The sequence below is a fragment of the Sorghum bicolor genome, chromosome 1, assembly GCF_000003195.3.
Source record: "Sorghum bicolor cultivar BTx623 chromosome 1, Sorghum_bicolor_NCBIv3, whole genome shotgun sequence".
In the NCBI taxonomy this organism is placed as follows: Eukaryota; Viridiplantae; Streptophyta; class Magnoliopsida; order Poales; family Poaceae; genus Sorghum; species Sorghum bicolor.
The window spans coordinates 71,478,202-71,497,939 of NC_012870.2; the positions used below are offsets into that span (position 1 = coordinate 71,478,202).

The window sequence follows — 19,738 nt, forward strand, 5'->3', positions numbered from 1 at the left end:
ACTGTACTCTCGGGTGACGCTGGACCCGTTCTTGTATGGGAGGATCTATAGAAAAGGTTGACATATGCAAGATTAAGTTCTACATATGTCGTGTGGTACTGAATCCCAAGCTGGGTTTAATCGATTCGAATCGCCGTGTTTCCTCGGTTATGGAGCCTCAATCCTCACCCCATCATCGTAGTAATAAGTGAATCTTTGGTATAAGAAAGAGATGATTTGCTTATGAAAGTTTGACAATGATAGTGGCTAGTTATAAGTGATAATTTTGAGTTAAAACTTGAAAGTAGGCTTTACTCTTAGTAAGCTTTTATGCAAAAAGAAATGCTTTGATCTTGTTAAAGCTTTACCTTGAATCCCCATAGCCTGCATACCTGAGTCTTCACCTCTTTTATAGTCGGTTAAGTCTTGTTGAGTACTTTTGTACTCAGGGTTTATTAACCCCTGATGCAGGTGAACCCTTTGATAACCCTTTTGATGGTCATGGTTACTTTACTCTTATGGAGGAGAGTTATGATGATGATGAATCTGATGAGTGACTTTGGGCAAGTAAAATTTGTTGTGTGATCTATGGTTTATGTAATATAAAGTTCCGAAGCTTTTATGTATCAAATACTTATGGTTTGTAAACTATGAACTTAAGTTTCAATCTACGTTATGTAACCTTTCCGCTTTTACTCTGATTTCTCTTATCTATGAAATGTTGTAATACTGTGATGCTTGATGAGGGAATTCCTGAAAAGAATGTTACGTGGATGATTCGGGTTTCCCGAGGACACCCGACAGACTTCTTGAGTCATTTGGAACTCGTGCACGTCGATCAGAAGTCTTTGGGACAATGATGTGTGCATGTGGGCCACTTAACTCAGGAGGTTCTGCCACAGTCATCGAAGAGAAAAGCATGTGGAAATGGAAATGGATGCAAAAGCTTGTGTTAGAGAGTTCCATGCAGTACATTTGTACCAAGGAAGCTAGGACAACGGACCTGATGTATAGAGGTGCCGTAGCACGTCCACAGAAATCCTGTGACATCGACTATGCAAGTAGGTAGTCGGACAGTCGGTGCTTGAATATCAACCGTACGATCTTGTCAAGGAAAAATGAAGAAAATAATATGAGAATTGCATGGGTAACCCTTTTATTAAATCAGAACAATTCTCAAAGCACACACTCAAATGATTAAACATTCTCTGGTAAAAAATAATTGTCATATTTGACTCTTCAGGTGTTCAGTGCATATGTCTGACCATTAATGTCTTTTACAAAATATTCTTCAAATGCTTAAAATTCATGAGATTCTTGTTTTCTCCAATACAATTGCCTCTGGATCATCGACAACACTCTGCAGATCAGTTTACTCTTACACTATAACAGGAGGAAATTTACCATGAATTTCAAACCTGCCTCCAGGTGGCGTCACAGCAAGAAACATACATCTAGATTCTTGTCTCCTTTCAGTAGTGGTTAGGTCTCTCCTCTGTCTTGTTGTGAGGCCTCTCGCCTCGGAACAGTTTTTGCGCTCATTTGTGTACTTGCTTCCCTCTTAATGAAATACGGGCACACACCCGGTCGCGAAAAGAAAAAAAAAAGAACATATCTAGATTTGATATATTTAGCAATTTCATCCATACCATCAGAGCTAGTCTTTTCTTGATCTACTGTACTGTCACCCTTTGTAGATTCTGAAGCAGATGACTGACGATTCTTCAACCTCATTCTATGCACAGTCAAATCCTTTGTTAACATATTTGAATAGATACTTGATCAGATAGGTTTGGTTACAGGCCTCAACATTAATATGTGCCTGGTATTTCTTGAGTATTGATAGATTATTTGGCACAACCCATTGATTGTCTACCTGTACATTCCCTTTCTATGCAAGAATACCATTTTTTCTGTGCTGTATAGTGGGTAGCCAGCTTCATCAAAAGCTGTTTCAGATATAAATGACTTAGGATACCTTTTCGAACACTTGCCATCTCTCATGCAAGGACTATTTAGATTAGCTGAACCACATGGACCATATGGAGTATTCATAAACTCTTGAACCAGGGAGAATCCTAATGGATCAGCACTAGGATCAGGTAATTCGGCAAAGATATATCTATGAACGTCAGCAATGGAAGGCTCACGATCCATAGCACACTGACAAACTAGAATGTGTGAATGAATGAGGTAGCCCACGTGTCTGGAACTAATTTGTATAGGCCACTGCATATGTGAACATGTAAATGTCAGGTACTACGCAATAAATAGTCTAAAAAATGCTGAATGAAATAACATAGCAGAGTAATGAGACATTATGTACCTGCACGAACAGGACCAAAAACGTGGCCTTCCTTTATATCAGCAAGGTATTCTTCAAGTTTCATATGGAAAACAATTGACCTATCAGTAGAAATTTGGCCTTCTTCAAATCGAATTGCCTCTGTGATCTCTGGACACTTAGAGTTGCAAGTATGTCAACATCAACACATCAACATGATAAATTGGTAGCCGAAAGTGTTCACAGCATCATTAAGAACAATATCATGATATAACAAACAAATGAAGGCAAGGTGGTAAAAAGAGAAGGTGTCAAGATATATCATTTTTGTGATCCCTTATAATGATCCAGCCAGTAATTGAACTGAAAGAGTTAAAGGTGCTTTCAGACAAAACAGAGAAAAAGTTTAGTTCACAGTGCATTATCCAGTGTTCCCGGTAAATGCATCTCTCTCAACTGCCCCCTTTTTAGTGTCCTTTAATGATATTGTGTTTAATATATGCCTATACTAGAAAAAGAAATACAAAAACACTAACAAAATGGGTTACTCAACCTTTAATATCATGTGGTGCATTCATGAAAAGCTCAATTGTCTGCGATCATGAGCCCTTCTTATATGTATGTAAGATGAGACTAAAATTCCACATGGAAAGTAATGTACAATTGTACATTGCCCAAAGCTTTCTCTAAGCCATCTAATAAGTAGCACTCCAGAAGGATGCTTGCAAACTTGCCATGAATTCAACACAAAAGCTTGCTTTCATGTAGGATGATAAATATACCTTATTGTTCCTTAGAGAAAAACTGAAGTTCGCGTTCCCAAGGCTCAACAGTCTGTGTTTCACATAAGATTACCATTGTGACATTTTAACTTCCATGGAATAGATAGTGTTCAACAAGCCTCTTGCTAGTGTAAGTTACCAATGGTCTTTGCATGAGCATTCACCATTTACAAAGTGATGGTAGCGGTTAACATCTCTTATGATAATTTCACGCTGCTCAATCTGCGAAATCAGCTTGATGACAACATGGCAGTCCTCACATACTCGAAGATTCTTTGTCACAAGCAGCTTTGTCCCAGGGGGTGTACTAATGAGTCCAAATGCAATGGCCAGCCTCTCGCTGTGGCCCCGTACCATGTTCCTCTTTTCATCATCTTCCACATTATGGAAAACTGACGTGGTGTCAGGCACATAGCCAGTTTGACTGATGAGACCTTCCAATCGCTCCAACTCTTCATATATTTCATCTGATCTAGGATGAGAAGCATCACCCACAAGAAACCCATGGGACTTCCCTTTCAATTCGATCCAGCTGCAAGCAATTATCTTTTTCAAGCCTCTATTGGTCATCAGCTTCCTCACCCTTGCAGCTTCTTCCCATTTCCCAGACTGAGCATATATATTTGATAGAAGCACATAATTACCAGCATCTTCAGGCTCCAATTCAATCAACTTATGCAGGGCTAGTTCAGCTAGTTCAACATTTTTGTGAATCTTACAACCATTTAGCAGTGCACCCCATATCCCTGAATCTGGCTTCACCAACATTCCTTTAATAACATCAGAAGCTTCCTTGAACCTACCAGAGTGACCAAGAACATCTACAAGGCAGGTGTAATGTTGCACCATCGGCTTGATGGAATATACAGTCACCATCAGATCAAATACTTCTTTTGCTTCTTGTACCATTCCTCCATGGTTACAAGCAGATAGGACCCCAACAAAAGTAATATGGTCAGGCATCACTTGAGCCTCATTCCGCATTCTTCGAAACAGCTCACATGCATGATCAGCATGGCCATGCATCCCAAATCCGCAGATCATGGCATTCCAAGAAATAAGCTCCCTGTGGAAGAGTTGATCAAAGAGAACACGCGCCACTGTAACCCAACCACTCTTGGCATACATGTCCAGAAGGGAAGTCTTCAGCTTGTCCTGTGATCCAAACCCTCTCCTCCAACCGTACCCATGCAGCTCCCTCCCTCTAGGCAGCGCACCTGCATCAGCCGCAGCTGATATCGCACTCACCAGAGTGACGATTGTTGGCGCAATGCCTTCAGCCGCCATGTTACGGCACAGAGCGAGCGCCTCTGCTGGTCGCCCATTTTGCCCACATGCTGCAATCATTGAATTCCACACCACAGCGTCTCTAACTGTGGTGCTATCAAACACCGCCCAAGCCTCGTCCACGCAACCACACTTGGCATACATGTCGATGAGGCCTGCACACACAAACACATCTGCGGCCCAACTCGTGCGCATGACACGATCGTGCACCTCCCGGCCAGCGCCCAGGTCCAGGAGTGCAGCACACGCCTTGAGAACCGGCGGATACGTGAAGTTGTCTGGTTCCATGCTGCCACAGGCCAGCATCTCGCGGTACAGCTCTATTGCCGCCTCGCGTGGCCCGTCGCGCGCATAGGCACGGATGAGCACGTTCCACAGGAAGACGTTCCCCTGGTTGGGCATTTCGTCGAACAAGCGACGGGCGACAGACACAAGGCCGCAGGACGCGTAGAGATCGACAAGCCTGGTGGCGAGGACCGCGTCGAGGCCAAGTCCCGACACGAGGAGCCTCGCGTGGAGCTGCCGACCGGGCCGGACGGCTCTGGAGAGGACGCAGGATCGGAGGATGGTGGCGTAGTTGTTGTGGTTGTACGGATATGGGCAAGGAGAGAGGAAGGCGGGGTTTTGGACAGGAGGTGAAGGTGGAGGAGATGCGGCATTGGGTGCAGGCCGGAGATGGCTGTTCGTTTGGAGGGACGAGACGGGGAGGAGGCGGTAGAGGCGTGCCGGAGACGGCGAGGCTGTTGATTTTGAGAGCATGGATGGCAGCATCTTCCGGCCGCGCGGACAGCGCCCGTGTTGTGCCTTGCGCGCGGGCGGGCGACCAGCAGCCTCAGGATGGTCATTGGCCTAGAATTGCCCTAGTCGTTGGATAGAAAATCTAACGGCCCAGGAAAAATTGGGGGGGGGGAAATAACTGAATGAAAGAGAAAACGCGCGAGGAATTGAATTAAAATAAGCACAATTCAATACTGAGCCTATGCATGATTTTTATGATCTCACTAATATGAGATAACCACTGACAAAATGATTTAGTTGAGCTAAATACGCTAAGAGAACACGTACACGATGAATGAGCATTATATCTAGATTTTTAGAGTATCACATGGTTGAGTTATTGACTCTTGAGTGTCAACCGTGTGTATGTAATATAACTGTGTATATAGATGGATGTGTTGCTTAATGTATGAGCTATGAGTATCTCTTGTGAGTGCCCACGTATACATGTATACACATATAGAGGTATCTCTTGTGTGTAGGGTTTTGCTACCGTACTACAAATGTCCAAAGTCCTTAACTCCGAAGTGATCGTGCACCATTCATTTATCATTTAGAACATCAGATCATACATGTGTATAGATACCATAGCTACGCTTAAGCGACATAGGGAATAATAGGCGCTACACCGGTACACGTTGATCAGCTACCGGTGGCCCGGCCGGGAAGCATATGTCAATCTATTATATTGAAGGCTCTCACCGGCTTCTCATCATGCACGGACCACCCTCGCAGTCTCGTTGATGCGGACGGGTAACATGCTGATGTGCCGAGAACCGCGTGCATGCAACTGCTGATCTGCACAATTGATGAACGGAGTACATTTGTAGGAAAATCAAAGGTCGTCGTGAGCTACTCAGCTGAGCACTAAATCCGTCTCAGATTATATATAAGATGTTTGAACTTTTTTGACATCAAATTTGAACATTCGTCTTATATAAAAATTTATACAAAACATCATCACAAAAAAATTGAATAAAACAAATGTTCAAACTTGAGATAAAAAAAAAATCAAACGTCTTATAATTTCAAACAGAGTTACTGTTTAGTATCTACGAAGAAGTGGCATGAATCTCTAGCTGCCTGGTCAATTCTCTCTCGTTCCTGGGAATATTTCTTATGCTTCTTCAGCTTTGCATACTGAAGCAATTGTAGCCTACAAAAGTATCCTCCATGCAGTTCGATTAGGAATGTCAAGAATTATCTTAGAGACGGATTGCATAGTGCTTGCTAATGCTCTCAAATCGACAAATTTAGATCGTAGCATTATTGGTGCTCTGGTAATTCAGATACGAGACATTATGCAAACAGAGTTTTCTTTTTGTGATGTCTCTTTCTGTAATACATCATGTAATAAGGTGGCAGATGCTTTAGCTGTCCATGGAACTTATGTGTTGGATTCTGGCTCAGATGTGTTAATGAGGCAAGTGCCTTTGTATATAATGAACCTTGTATCTGGCGATTTGCCAAAGACTAAAGTCTAATTGAGGATATGTTACCTGATAAAAAAAAAATTCTCTCTCGTTCGTTCGGTTCCATGTCACGACTCACGACCCATACTTCGGATAAGCAGGCAGGCAGAGTAATGAGAGAAACAGTTGTATGTACAGGCCGGTACGATACAGCTAGGTAGAGGTATGAGTACATCTGTAGTAGTACATGTACTGAAGGACTTGCATTGCCTGCAACTGTACGTTGCTGCATCGACCGCATTGATACTAGCGACTTGTTTCGCGGGCAACACCAGCCCGATCGAGGACCCAGATGGATCATCGCGATTCAAAGCTCTCCTCTCTGCTTGCCTGAGCCTGACGGACGACGCATGCAGTACTCCATACAGGGCGCAGCTGGGGCGGGGCCTCTTTGACGGGCCAGAGACCCTGATGGATTTAGCGATATCAGGCCTTGTTTAGTTGCAAAAAATTTTGCAAAATGGGTACTGTAGTATTTTCGTTTGTATTCGATAAATATTGTCCAATCATGGACTAACTAGGCTTAAAAGATTCGTCTCGTCAATTCCGATCAAACTGTGCAATTAGTTTTTAATTTCGTTTATATTTAATACTCCATGCATGCGTCAAAAGATTCGATGTGACGGGGAATCTGAAAAATTTTGCAAAATTTTTTGGGAACTAAACAAGGCCTCAGTTGAAAAAAAAACTGTTTTTTCAAGCTGTTTAGTTTCGAAAAGTGAAAAAATTTCGGTACTGTAGCACTTTCGTTTATTTGTGAGAAATATTATCCAATCATGGACTAACTAGGATCAAAAGATTCGTCTCGTGATTTACAGCTAAACTGTGTAATTAGTTTTTGTTTTCGTCTATATTTAATGTTTCATGCATGTACCACAAGATTCGATGTGACGGGAAATCTTAAAAACTTTTTGGTTTTCAGGGCGAACTAAAAAGCCTCATACCATATGGACGACTGAAACAGCGGGCGGGCCATGCATGGCCGCTCTGCGTTCACGACTGTACGTTAGCTTACCCCAGCAGGCAGCAGCGGAGAGTGGACCGTTGTAGTGTGCGCGTCGTACAAGTTGCACGGGGTGTGATGGTCGGCGTCAACCCAACTACTGGAGTTAGTGTGTAGGGCGGTGGGTATATGTATCCAGCTCGCTGCTAGTATTTGATCTTGCTCTCAACGGCCACCGACGAGACGACCGCTGGAAATTAGAGCTCCGAGCTAGGATGCCAAATAATCTGAATTATTCCACTAATACCGTGCTCTAGCCTTTTACTACGTAGTGCGTAGTTCTTGGTTCTTCTTCCAATGTGCAGTGCAGTGCGTTCGATCTGTCACCATCGCCGGATACAGATTCAAAGGACGGGCGTCCCATGGTCCAGGCCGGTCCATGCACGAAAGATGCCACGAAGACAACAGAGACCTCGCTCAGGTTGCTGCTGCTCCGGTCATGGACGAGGACCACCGCCACCGCCACCGATCGGCCGTGGCAGGGGCCCTCGCGAGCAAACAGCTCATGCATCACGACGTCCGTCGCCGCCTGGTCTTCGGCATGCCATGCCGCATGCAACGCCAAACGGCTAGCAAAGACCACCGGGCTGCTGCGCTCAGTCCTCAACTCCTCATGCATGCACGCAGGGCGGCAGCCGGCAAGCAAGGCAGGGCAGAGTACTAGCGCGATTTGTCAGCGGCTGTGACTGTAGTGGAGGTCGGCAGAGCGGACTGTCGCTGCGGCCCGGCGCTACCTATGCATTCGCCGTGCCAGTCCAAAACGGCCACCTCTTTGCGGCCGTCACTCGTCCGGACCGACGTTGCTGGTCCTGGTTTTGTAGCTTGTACAGTACCCCTACACGTGATGAACCCTGTAGGGCCGGCCGGGTGGGATCTCATTCTCATCACGGCGTGAATCATTACTCTTAACTTTCCCAGGAGGACAGTCCCTAATGATTTTTCTTTTACGTAGTTGTGATGCCGGACACTTCCGGAAGTACAGGAACAGGCAAGGGGACTGCACTTCTAATTTCTGAATGCATTATGCTGAGAAATGATTACGTCCATGCAGGCTCTTTTGGGACGGTCTGATAAGATAATCAGGTCAAGAGGCTTTTTTTAGTTCTTCATTCAAACTTTTCACCAATTCCATCAAATCTTTGGACATATACATGAGGTATTAAATCTTTGGACGCTCTGACGGACACATCAGAATGCAACGTTGTCACGTCAGCCGACTTGTCAATACAAACAATACAGCGCTAGTTCCTCGCTTTCCTCCCTGGCCGTTTTCTTCCTGTGAGGTTGTGATTACTGATCCTCCTATGTGGCTATGTGATGGGCATGATGAGGGCATATATCTTGTCTTCCCAGCATCATGTGTACAACTTTGGATTTCCGCATCTTGAGAAGATAGCTCGGCCCAACAACCAAGCCCAGCTTGAAGCCGTGGACTATTGCATTTAGAGCCCGAAATGACTAGGCCCATTGTGCTGAATCAGATAGGAAAATATTTTCGGCTCCCAAATTTCACGAAAGTCCGCTTTTCCTCACTCAACTCTAAAATCGGGTAAGACTTTATTTAGATCCAAAAAGTTTTTAGATTTTGATACTGTAGCACTTTCATTTTTATCTGACAAATATTATCTAATCATAGAGTAATTATGTTTAAAAGATTTGTCTCGTAGTTTACAGGGCAGGCAAGCACAATTAGTTTTTATTTTTCATATATATATATATATATATATATATATATATATATATATATATATATATATATATATACATGTTCTGCGAGTTTCGATGTGACGGGAAATCTTGAAAAGTTTTTGGTTTTTTGGGTGAACTAAACAAGGCTAAATCACTGAAGCGCTCCTCGTAAACCAGGAACTCAAATGTGATATAATACTAGTCCCAGGAGGCTAGTAACACATTTATTACATCAGATAAGTTTCAGCGCAGTAGTCTCGATAAACGTGGACAATGAAGGCACGCTATAATAATAAGACACCAAAATACAACATAGGTCCAAAGGACCCAGAAACAAATAATATCACAACCGAACATCTGATGAGTCCCAATGCCACAGGCTTAGTTGGGTGCAGACACGATCTTACTCGAACGCCACTTCAAGATTGAAGTCCAGATCTTCATCTATTTAATAAAGCAAGGGTGAGTACAAAGTACTCAGCAAATCCAACCTTACCCTATGGAAGGGGATAACAATATATATGCATATGGATAAACCAATGATGAGGCTTAGTTTTATTTGGATAAAGCTATCTTTTTACACATGTAAGGTTTTATTTCACAAATACTGTTGTAAAAGACCTCTTTTTCCATATATGATAGTATTTCTAAAAATGAGGGGTTTGATCACAATTTTAAGTATTTGTTGAACCCTTGTTCCCACAACACAATGGCAGTCAACCATTTATTTCCAAAATCACACTCACTCTCATGTTTTCACTCATCCCAATCCATCTAGTTGTTGAAACCAAACCATAACCCGTCCGAGACCGCGGACACGGCTATCCAGATAGATTTACACTCTGCAGAGGTTGTACACTTTTCCCACAAGTAGGATACCATAACTTACACCGTCGTGCAAGCACAGATCCATCAAAGTCATTACCCTCCATAGCTAAGTAATGGCACTCACCACGGTAACACTAAGGCCACATCTCAGGACACCACAATAATTCACAAAGCTCTTTTCATATATTTCCACAATTTCACATACATCACTTAGTGTCCTGTTGCACACCTGCCTCGAGGTGATTGCATTCTAATTAGAGGGATTTAGACTAAACCTTTCTCATGTAAGGCGAGTGGTTGTACGATAAATGAGTTAGGCAAGATGAATCATCAACTCACTCCTTAATCGAGACAAGGCGGATATTTCACGCTTAACCCCGCAAGGTATAAGCCACAACACCAAAGCATCCCCCAACAGAGATTCCATCCGCTCCATCTCTATAGTGATCACATCTATAACTTGTTCGTTACCCTTTTCACAGTACCCACAGTTTATTTTTACCACTCACACCTTTTACTTTTAAATCATTATATTTGAGAAAATACAGCGATGAGTATCCAGGATGAGTAACAAGTCCTAAGCATACTAAATAATATTATTTCTGTCATAGCATATTATTTGTTCCTAGGTTCGAACAAGACAATTACCGGGTAATATCAATTCAAGGATGGTTATTCGACAGGTTTTAACTAAGCAGTGAAAATACTTCGTACATATACAGTACATGCAATATTTAAAACGGCTTCTACGGGTTGTGTTTAAAAATAGGATCAATATGCATCAAAGGGAATCGGTTGGACTTGCCTCCGTCGGTGTCTTCGGCAAACTCCTGCTGACAGTCCGGGTTCTCGGCGTTGAACTCGCGGTACTCGTCTCCAACGTCCGCGTTCTCCGGCTCGTTCATTCTGTCAGCTAAAATATGCGACGACCGACACAGGCAACAAGCACAGATAAATAATCACATAAATTCAAATGAGCTCTAAAAATCATGAAATTAATATGAGAGGTAGATCATGATTTTAGATGAATTTAGGAAAAAAAATAGTTGGAATCCGAACTCGGATGAAGGAGATATTAATTTTATAAGATCATTGTCTACTAAAATAAACAAAGCTTTTTGAAGAGACAAGTGACCACGTGCTGTCATTTTTCATGGTGTACTCTGGCATGCATCTTTGCTCACTTACGTGTGGGTCTAGAGAGAGAAGGAAGTGAAATTACACCTTGTTTAGTTCGCAAAAATTTTCAAGATTCCTCGTCATATCGAATCTTTGGTCGCATGCATGAAGCATTAAATATAGACGAAAATAAAAACTAATTACACAGTTTACGTGTAATTTGTGAGATGTATCTTTTGAGTCTAGTTACTCTATGATTAGACAATGTTTGTCAAATAAAAACGAAAGTGCTACAGTAGCCAAAACTCAAAAATTTTGCAAACTAAACAAGGCCTTAGCTACTGCTATTGGTCAAGAATTAACAGAGAGAGAGAGGTGAAGGTACACTGTTGTCTGCTATGGACGGCTTCTGGAGCTCAGAAAAAGGCTCGGTAAATGTAGGAAGAAGGACAGCCATGGCTTAGGAGAGATAGATGAGGGTCTGAAGGTGCTTGCTACCTACTCACCTGTGAAGAGCACGAGAGAGAGACAGAGGTGCTGGAAGGGAGAAGCTGAGCAGCAGCACGGTGAGCTCAATGCGGTGGCAAGAGCAGCTCGACGTTGCCTTTTATAGGCAGCAGGAGAGGAGCCATGGCATCGGTGTTCGACTTCTTAACGTAATGGTAGCTCTACCACTTGCAGAGAAAGGACGATAGACGGTGAATGCTTTGCATGCATGGACGGTGCCTAACTTGGTGCTGTGTGATGGTCGGCACGTATCGAAGTACGAGCGTGTGTGTTGCCGAGGCTTTGCCTGTTTTGCATGCATGAGCTATGTGTGTGTGGGGGTGCACTCTTATGCTTTTTTGCATATAAGCTTGCTGATACTTGCTGTTATTTGTGTGTGAAAAATATGGATGGTGTCCAGTTGTATGTTGCGACTTGCTATCTTTTTGTACAGCAAAAGAGGAGAGAGAAAAGAGAAGAGGTGGGGCCCGCATGTCGCGGTGCGCGTGCGAGCAGGCACAGCCGACGAGTGAAAGGTCCTAATATGGCTAGAGGGGGGTGAATACCCTATTTATAAAAATCTACAAGAACACTAGAGCAAGAGGTTAGTAAAAAATAAAGCGAAGCTTTTTGCTCTAGCTCTAATGGGGTGTTTGTAATCCACCTACCCAACAATTCTAGTTGCTATGATCACTATGCACACAAGAACTAAGTCTCTACTTACACTAGAAAGCTACCTAAAGTTTCTATACAAGAAGTAAGCTACTCTAGTTTGCAAGAAAGTAAGAGAGAGAGTTTGAAATTTATGCCACCACGTAGAGGGGATGAACCAATCATAATATTATGAAGTCCAATCACCGGGAGAAATCCAATCAACAAACACAATGGAGACACAAGATTTTTCTCCCGAGGTTCACGTGCTTGCCGGCACGCTACGTTCCCGTTGTGTCGACCAACACTTGGTGGTTCGGTGGCTAAGAGGTGTAGCACGAACCTCGTCCTCACTGGGACACCACAAGAACCCACCCACAAGTGAGGTAACTCAATGACACGAGCAATCCACTAGAGTTACCTTTCGGCTCTCCGCCGGGGAAGGTACAAGTCCCCTCACAATCACCGGGAGATGACCACGAACAATCACCAACTCGTGCCAATCCTCCTCCGCTGCTCCAAGCCGTCTAGGTGGCGGCAACCACCAAGAGTAACAAGAAAACTGCAGCCAAATCGATCCCCAAATGCCACTAGATGCAATCACTCAAGCAAATGCACTTGGAATCACTCCCAATCTCACAAAGATGTTTAATCTATGAAGGAGATGAGTGGGAGGTGTTTTCTTAGGCTCACAAGGATGTCAAGTATGTTAGAATGCCAAGGGAGTAAGCCTCAAGCCGGCCAAACACGTAATTATAGCCCCTCAAACAAATAGAGCCGTTGGCTCTTACACTGGGCGAAAAACGGGGTCACCGGACGCTCTTAAAGGGGCACCAGACGCTCAACACCTGCGTCCGGTGCTCCAACGTCAGCCGCGTGTCAGAGTCTAACGGTAACCTGCAGTGCACCGGACGCTGAGCAAGTTAGCCCCGGACGCGTCCAGTGCACACCGGACTCATGCGCAGAGAGCTCCGCAAACACACAGGGTCACCGGACGCTAAGCACCGGTAGCGTCCGGTGCTCACCGGACCCATGCGCAGAGAGGGTCGCAAAACGCACGCACACCGAACGCGCACCACCGGACGCTCAAGCCAGTGTCCGGTGCCTATCGTCCGGTGCCTTACCCTAGCTGGGCCAGGCACTGTCTGCACCGGACGCTCAGACGCAGCGTCTGGTGCTCCAGAAGCCAGCGTCCGGTGAGTGTTTTCTCAGCGAGAAACACTCCCGCGACTTCTCCAAATTTCCCACCGGCGCAATAGAAAATATGCACTTCATTTTCTCGAAAAGCGCCGAATCCCGCCGAGCAAGCTCGGCGGGAGAGAGAGAAGAACCCATCCTCTCTCTACCCTTCAAACTCCACCTCCTTCTCAAAGTGTGCCAACACCACAACGTGTATACCAACAAGTGTGCACGTGTGTTAGCATTTTCACAATCATTTTCTTCGAAGGAGTTAAGTTAGCTCACTAGGTTCTAAATGCATGCACAAGAACAATGACACCTAGTGGCACTCGATAACCGCTTAGCCAAAAAAATTCCCCTCTTTATAGTACGGCTATCTATCCTAAATGTGATCACACTCTCTATGGTGTCTTGATCACCAAACCAAAACCAAAACCCTAAGCAATACCTTTGCCTTGAACTCCATAGGGTTTTGTTTTTCTCTTTCTTCTTCTCCAAGTTGAGCACTTGATCATCTTGTGGTCATCACCATCATCACCATGATCATCACTTGGCATGTACCAACCTCATTAAGTCTACACACACTTAGTATAGAGGTTAGTACTAGGGTTTTATCAATTATCCAAAACCAAACTAGGGCTTTCAACGAGGGGGGTCCGGGCACGAGTGCGTTGCTGCGCTGATGGTGGTGGGGTCGGCGCACGCGCCGTTGCTGGGTATCGGACAAAGCGAGCGAGCGAGAGAGATGAGTAGCGGACATGTGATGCTCATGTCAGTTGTGCAGGTTATATTTGAAGATACATAACTGGGATGGATGAAAAAGAATTAGATGGAGATACTATAGAGTTCAAATGATTTATAGTTTTTGAAATATATTTTGAAATTAATTTTTAATGTGAGTGATTTTTGAATGTGAATTTTTAGATGTTGCAACCACCTCTCAAAACTTTTCAAACCGTGCATTTTACCTCTCTGGAGCGGTTTCGAAGGTCGTTTTGCTACAATGAATAGTGTTTTTCTACAACGATAGTGGTTTTGTTTTTTTATAATTATTTCGGTTGAATCTTTAAAAAAAATCATAGTAAATCACATAAAAATCATAAAAATAGAAAACCCAATTTACTGGACTTCACATAAGTAGATCTACAAATGAACATATAATATAATATGCTTTAGTACAAAATTTTTGCTATGATGGTTTTTCTTTTTCTTTTTTATTTATTTCGTCTAGATATTTGAAAAATCATAGTAAGTTATAGAAAAAACATAAAGTATAATTTTGTTACACTCCACATAAATATATCTACACAGTAAATATATAATTATCAAATACAAACAAAAGTGTTATAGTAACCGAACCCAAAAAATTTCACCAATTTTGCAACGTTGTGGGTAGTCCGTGCTCTGCACGCGCCAAATCCATTTTGCCGACGGCCGTCCTCCCCGCTTTCTTCGTCGGGAAGACTCGCCAGTCTCAGAGCACTCCACCCATGTGCATGCGTTCGCCAGTTGCAACCTTTTGGAGCAGCTACCACGATGACCATTTCCCAGTATTCATGAGTGTTGACACGTTCCAGGCTTCCAGCAGCTTGGATGCCAAGACATTGTGCGGGAAGACCACCATCCCAGGGTCCACGGGGCAGAATCTTCCTCTGCACACTTCAGGGGTTTCGAATCCGAACTCCAGGGGACATATATAAAGGCTCGAGGCGCCAAGGTTCAAGTTCACCGTCCAAGACAGACCATCTTGCCTCTTCCAAGAGACCAACACAGCACAAGAACATGCTGAGCTCGACCGTGGAGCTGATCACTCTCTGGGCGTCGTCATCCAGCCCGTCGCTACTGGCCTTCTGCTTCTCCCACCTCATCATCGCCGTCATCCTCGTCAGCGGCCGCGGAGACTGGACGCCGGGAGCCGCCGAAGCTGGAACGCCGGATGGCATTCTTCCTCGAGTGCGGGGAGGGAAGAGGAGAGATCGAGGGTCCGCTGCCGCTAGCGTCGTCGAGCACAGGCGCGGCTGTGCCCACGACGACGACGTCAACGGCCGCCCCACGGGGTGCGTCGCCGAAGTTGACACGGATGATGTCCAGGCGCAGTCAAGCGAGGAGAGCAGCGCGGCGGAGGATGGAGCTTCTGTTGATGATACGGTACAGGAGAAATGCCGTGGTGACGACGAGGAAGAGGATGAGCTCATGATGCGGGCCGAGGAGTTCATCCGGAGGATGAACAGAGTTTGGATGGCAGAAAACGTGCGCTTTTGCTGATGCGCTGGTGACTTGCTGCTATCCCAAGCGTGGTTGTTGTCTGCTTTGTACACTGTGTATGTTACGCAGGGAGAATCAGCTGGCAGGGAGGAAATCAGAGGAAATGATCAGTCATTAAATGCAAATCTGCAATACTCTTGCTTTTGCATGTCCTGGACGGATTAGGATACCTGTATGCTCCAGCAACTGTATGGGCTGGATTTCTTGATTGCGGCAGGGGCTGGAGGAGTAGAGGAAGGCAACCAGAGGTGGTGCCGGTGGGGAGGCGGCCGATGATTTCTACCTACTCAAGTTTTCTAGCCTTGCGCGACGACCGACGATTGATGAATAGGGCCTCGTTTAGTTCACCCCGAAATCCAAAAAGTTTTCAAGATTCTCCGTCACATCGAATTTTGCGGCATATGCATGAAGCATTAAATATAGACGAAAATAAAATCTAATTACACAGTTTGTCTGTAAATCATAAGACGAATCTTTTGATCCTAGTTAATTCATGATTGGACAATATTTGTCAAATAAAAACAAAAATGCTACAGTAGCGAAATCCGAAATTTTTTCGGAACTAAACAAGGCCTTATTCTACTTCCCGATCGCGAGTCCACGTTTCTGCGAGTCATGCATGAACTCTGATCTCTTGTTGAGTCACCGATTACCGAACGGCCGACGCTGATCCAAATCCTCGGTTCTTCACCACTTGCGCTTTTCAACATTTGATGATGCATTTCCCTTTTACCGCTATGCGTTATCCTGTCGTTAATAGAGCATGCGTCCGGTAAAGGAAAAAAGAAGAAGAAGAAGAAGAAGGAAAAGAGAAAAACGTGTGAATGACTTGATAGAATGGCTAGCTATTGGCTATGTTTTCAAAACGGTATACTAGATTTTAGGAGAAATGGGAAAAAGGTTCAAGTGAAGATACTCTTAACATTATCGTTAGAAAAAGGCTCAGATTGTAAGGGAGGGAAGCCGGGCAAAAAATACTAAACAACTGGGCAAAAACCCTTAGGCCCTGTTTAGTTCCTCGCCTAAAAAATTTTCATCCATCCCATCGAATCTTTGGACACATATATGAAACACTAAATGTAGATAAAAAAATAAACTAATTACACGGTTTGGTTGAAAATCGCGAGACGAATCTTTTAAGCCTAGTTAGTCTATGATTAGCCTTAAGTGCTATAGTAACCCACACATGCTAATGACAAATTAATTATGCTTAATAGATTTGTCTTGCAGTTTCCAGACAAGCTATGTAATTTGTTTTTTTATTAGTTTCTAAAACCCCCTCTATATCCTTCCGACACATTCGATGTGATATCTAAAATTTTTTTATCTCCGATCTAAACAGAGCCTAAGTGCTTCTGCAACTCGCTTATGGACACATCACTGAGCATAACAACACGATTTTTAACGAGAGAACCGACAAAAACCACATACTATATGGTTTTTAGCGTATTAAAAAAACCAGGACAATAGGTCACTGGCACGGCAGCCCATATACAACTCTATAAGGGACAACTTCACCGGAGGAACCAACACGAATCCATTACACCCTAGAAACATCTTAAGGACAATACAACGACCGATCAATCACGCCGGTACAACAAATTGTTATTTGTTGGAAGTGCAATCACGACGAATTTGTAGGGTGCAACACTATTTTGCTCTTTTTATTGTGGGCGGCTTCCCAAACCGGTAGCCCACCCCGCCTCCACTGATTTTTTATGATAAAAACTCATGCAAGTAATTTGGGGCTTTCTCAAATATAGTATATTGGCTATGTTGGTAGTGTCTCGAAAAATCTTTAGTTTTACATGATATTGATCTAGCGTCAATCTTATTATACACGATGAAAAAATTTGTAAAGAACATGTGATGCTTCAACTTTCATGAAGTTAATGTAGTTTTGCACGATGTTGACCTCAATCTTGTTATATGTGGTGGGAAAAAAAATGTAAAAAGCATGTGATGTAAGGATGGCAGCGAGGCGGTTTCGGGTCGGATATCCGTGGATTTCGGTTCTCGCGGGTTCGGGTTTGGGGATGATTTTTCACCCACGGTTTTCGGGTTCGGAGCCCCGAAAGCTATCGTGTTCGGTTTTCGGGTTTGGTTTTCCACCCGTGGATATCCAATGGATATCCAAAATAAATCATTAGAATTAATTTTTATATTTTATAATATGGTAATAATAACTTGTTTACTTATATTATGAAATTTATTTTAAGCTAGCTCATGAAAATATTTATGTTTTATTGCCTCTTGTTTATACACGTAAATATGTGTATATATATCATGTACATATTTACACAAAGTCCTTATTGCTATTATTATATTGACATAGAAAGCGGGTTTCGGGTATCCGCGGGTTTGGTTTTGGGGAGAGGTTATCATCCGAATCGGTGTTCGGTTCGGTTTCGGGTTTCGGATTCGGGTGCACGTAGACTTCACCCGATAGGTTTCGAGTAACAAAAACGTGTCAATTGAGATGAAAAAACTCAATTCCGTGGCCAAAAAAGCATGCAACTACATATTAACATTTTTCTTCATCTTATTCAAGGACAAGGTACTAACATTTTTCTTCATCCCGGGTAGCTGCACGCGAGAGAATTCGAGAACAAGTCTGATCTGATCAAACACAAAAAGAAAGAAAAAGTCAGGAAATACAACCTACACATTGTTTTTCAGTTTTACCATGCATATAAATTGGTTTAACACACAGTCAAGCAACCTGCATATACACGCATCGAAATATCTCATTTTACTCTTCATTTCTTTTCTACAGGATTTATTCACTGCTGGGACTGATACGAGCGCGGCCACAATAGAATGGGCGATGGCCGAGCGGTTACAGAGTCCCTCGTCGCCGACGAAGGCTCACGACGAACTCTCACAAGCGATCGGCTCCAAACAAGAGATCGAGGAGTCCGACATCAGGCAACTCAAGTATATCCAGGCCATCGTGAAGGAGATGTTCCGTCTCCCCCCTCTGGCGCCATTACTGCTGCCCCGCCAAGCCGCGATGACGACAGAGATCAGAGGCTACACGGTGCCAAAGGGCGCACGCGTCCTGGTGAACGTGTGGGCGATCAGGCGAGACCGCGAGCTGTGGGCGGAGCCGGAGAAGTTCATGGCAGAGAGATTCCTAGGGAAGGAGATCGGTTTCCGCGGCAAGACTTCGAGCTCGTGCTGATATGTCTCGGGCTGCCGCCGGCTGCTCGCATGGTGCACCTGATGCTCTCGACCTTGCTGCACCGGTTCGAGTGGAGGCTTCCGCCAGATGTGGAAAGGAACGGAGTGGACATGTCGGAGAACTTTGGGGTGACATTGGGGATGTCTATGCCACTTCAGGCTATAGCTAAACCAATTTGAACCGTCGTCATAGGATTTTAGTGGTTGATTTTTGGGAAACATCTCTGGTACCACTGATCGACTAGTCCAATAACACGAACAACACCTAAGCAGCACGCAACGCTTTAAGCCCGGAGCCCCGGATAGTCACGTCTCGGATCAACGGCAGTCACTGATCCATCTCAGCGGCAGAGTTGCCGTTCGCGTAACGCGTGCACGGCTGGGGCGTGCGGCTGCCTGGTGCCGCTGGTGCCACCGGCTGCCCGGCTCGATCCGCTCTTGGAGGAGACGACGCTGAGGAGTTCTCTCTGCTTAAACCCAGAAGCAGCGCACGTACAGGAGTCAGGACAGTGGTAGGGCGTAGGCACTAGGCACTCGTGCCGCCCAGCCCGCGGCACCAGCGAAGGCGCACGGCAATGCGTGGCTGGCCCGGAAGCAGCGCTATTGCCACGCCCATGCGTATGTATACGTATATACAGCAATGGACCAGCTAAAAAATCACAAAGAAAACAACGAAATTATTCCTTGCACCGTCTGATGCGAAGAAGATTTGGGGTTCAGAGACCTTGAATTTTGTTACACGATGCGGCGCTGC

At 44.4% G+C, this 19,738-nt stretch overlaps 3 protein-coding genes across 4 annotated transcripts; 2 read left to right on the top strand and 1 right to left on the bottom strand.

The window, feature by feature from the left end:
* Positions 1,187-5,137, bottom strand: LOC8078849 (pentatricopeptide repeat-containing protein At4g21065). 2 transcript variants are annotated; one of them, XM_021458723.1, is made up of 3 exons: positions 3,046-5,137; positions 2,306-2,434; positions 1,187-2,208 (listed from the first exon to the last, which is right to left on the bottom strand). In XM_021458723.1, exon 1 carries the CDS (start codon positions 5,101-5,103, stop codon positions 3,181-3,183), a length of 1,923 nt encoding a protein of 640 aa, XP_021314398.1. In that variant the 5' UTR covers positions 5,104-5,137; the 3' UTR covers positions 1,187-2,208; positions 2,306-2,434; positions 3,046-3,180. The 2 variants fall into 2 exon arrangements, with proteins under 2 accessions (XP_021314398.1, XP_002468177.1); XM_002468132.2 differs by having other exon boundaries at positions 2,306-2,441.
* LOC8078850 lies at positions 15,286-15,895 on the top strand. Its single transcript, XM_002465510.2, has one exon. The coding sequence runs from the start codon at positions 15,319-15,321 to the stop codon at positions 15,799-15,801; it is 483 nt and encodes a 160-aa protein (XP_002465555.1). The 5' UTR covers positions 15,286-15,318; the 3' UTR covers positions 15,802-15,895.
* Positions 18,281-19,164, top strand: LOC8054340 (cytochrome P450 76C4). Its single transcript, XM_002465511.2, is given in 3 exon segments — positions 18,281-18,358; positions 18,578-18,962; positions 18,965-19,164. Coding segments are annotated over 3 exon segments (663 nt in total).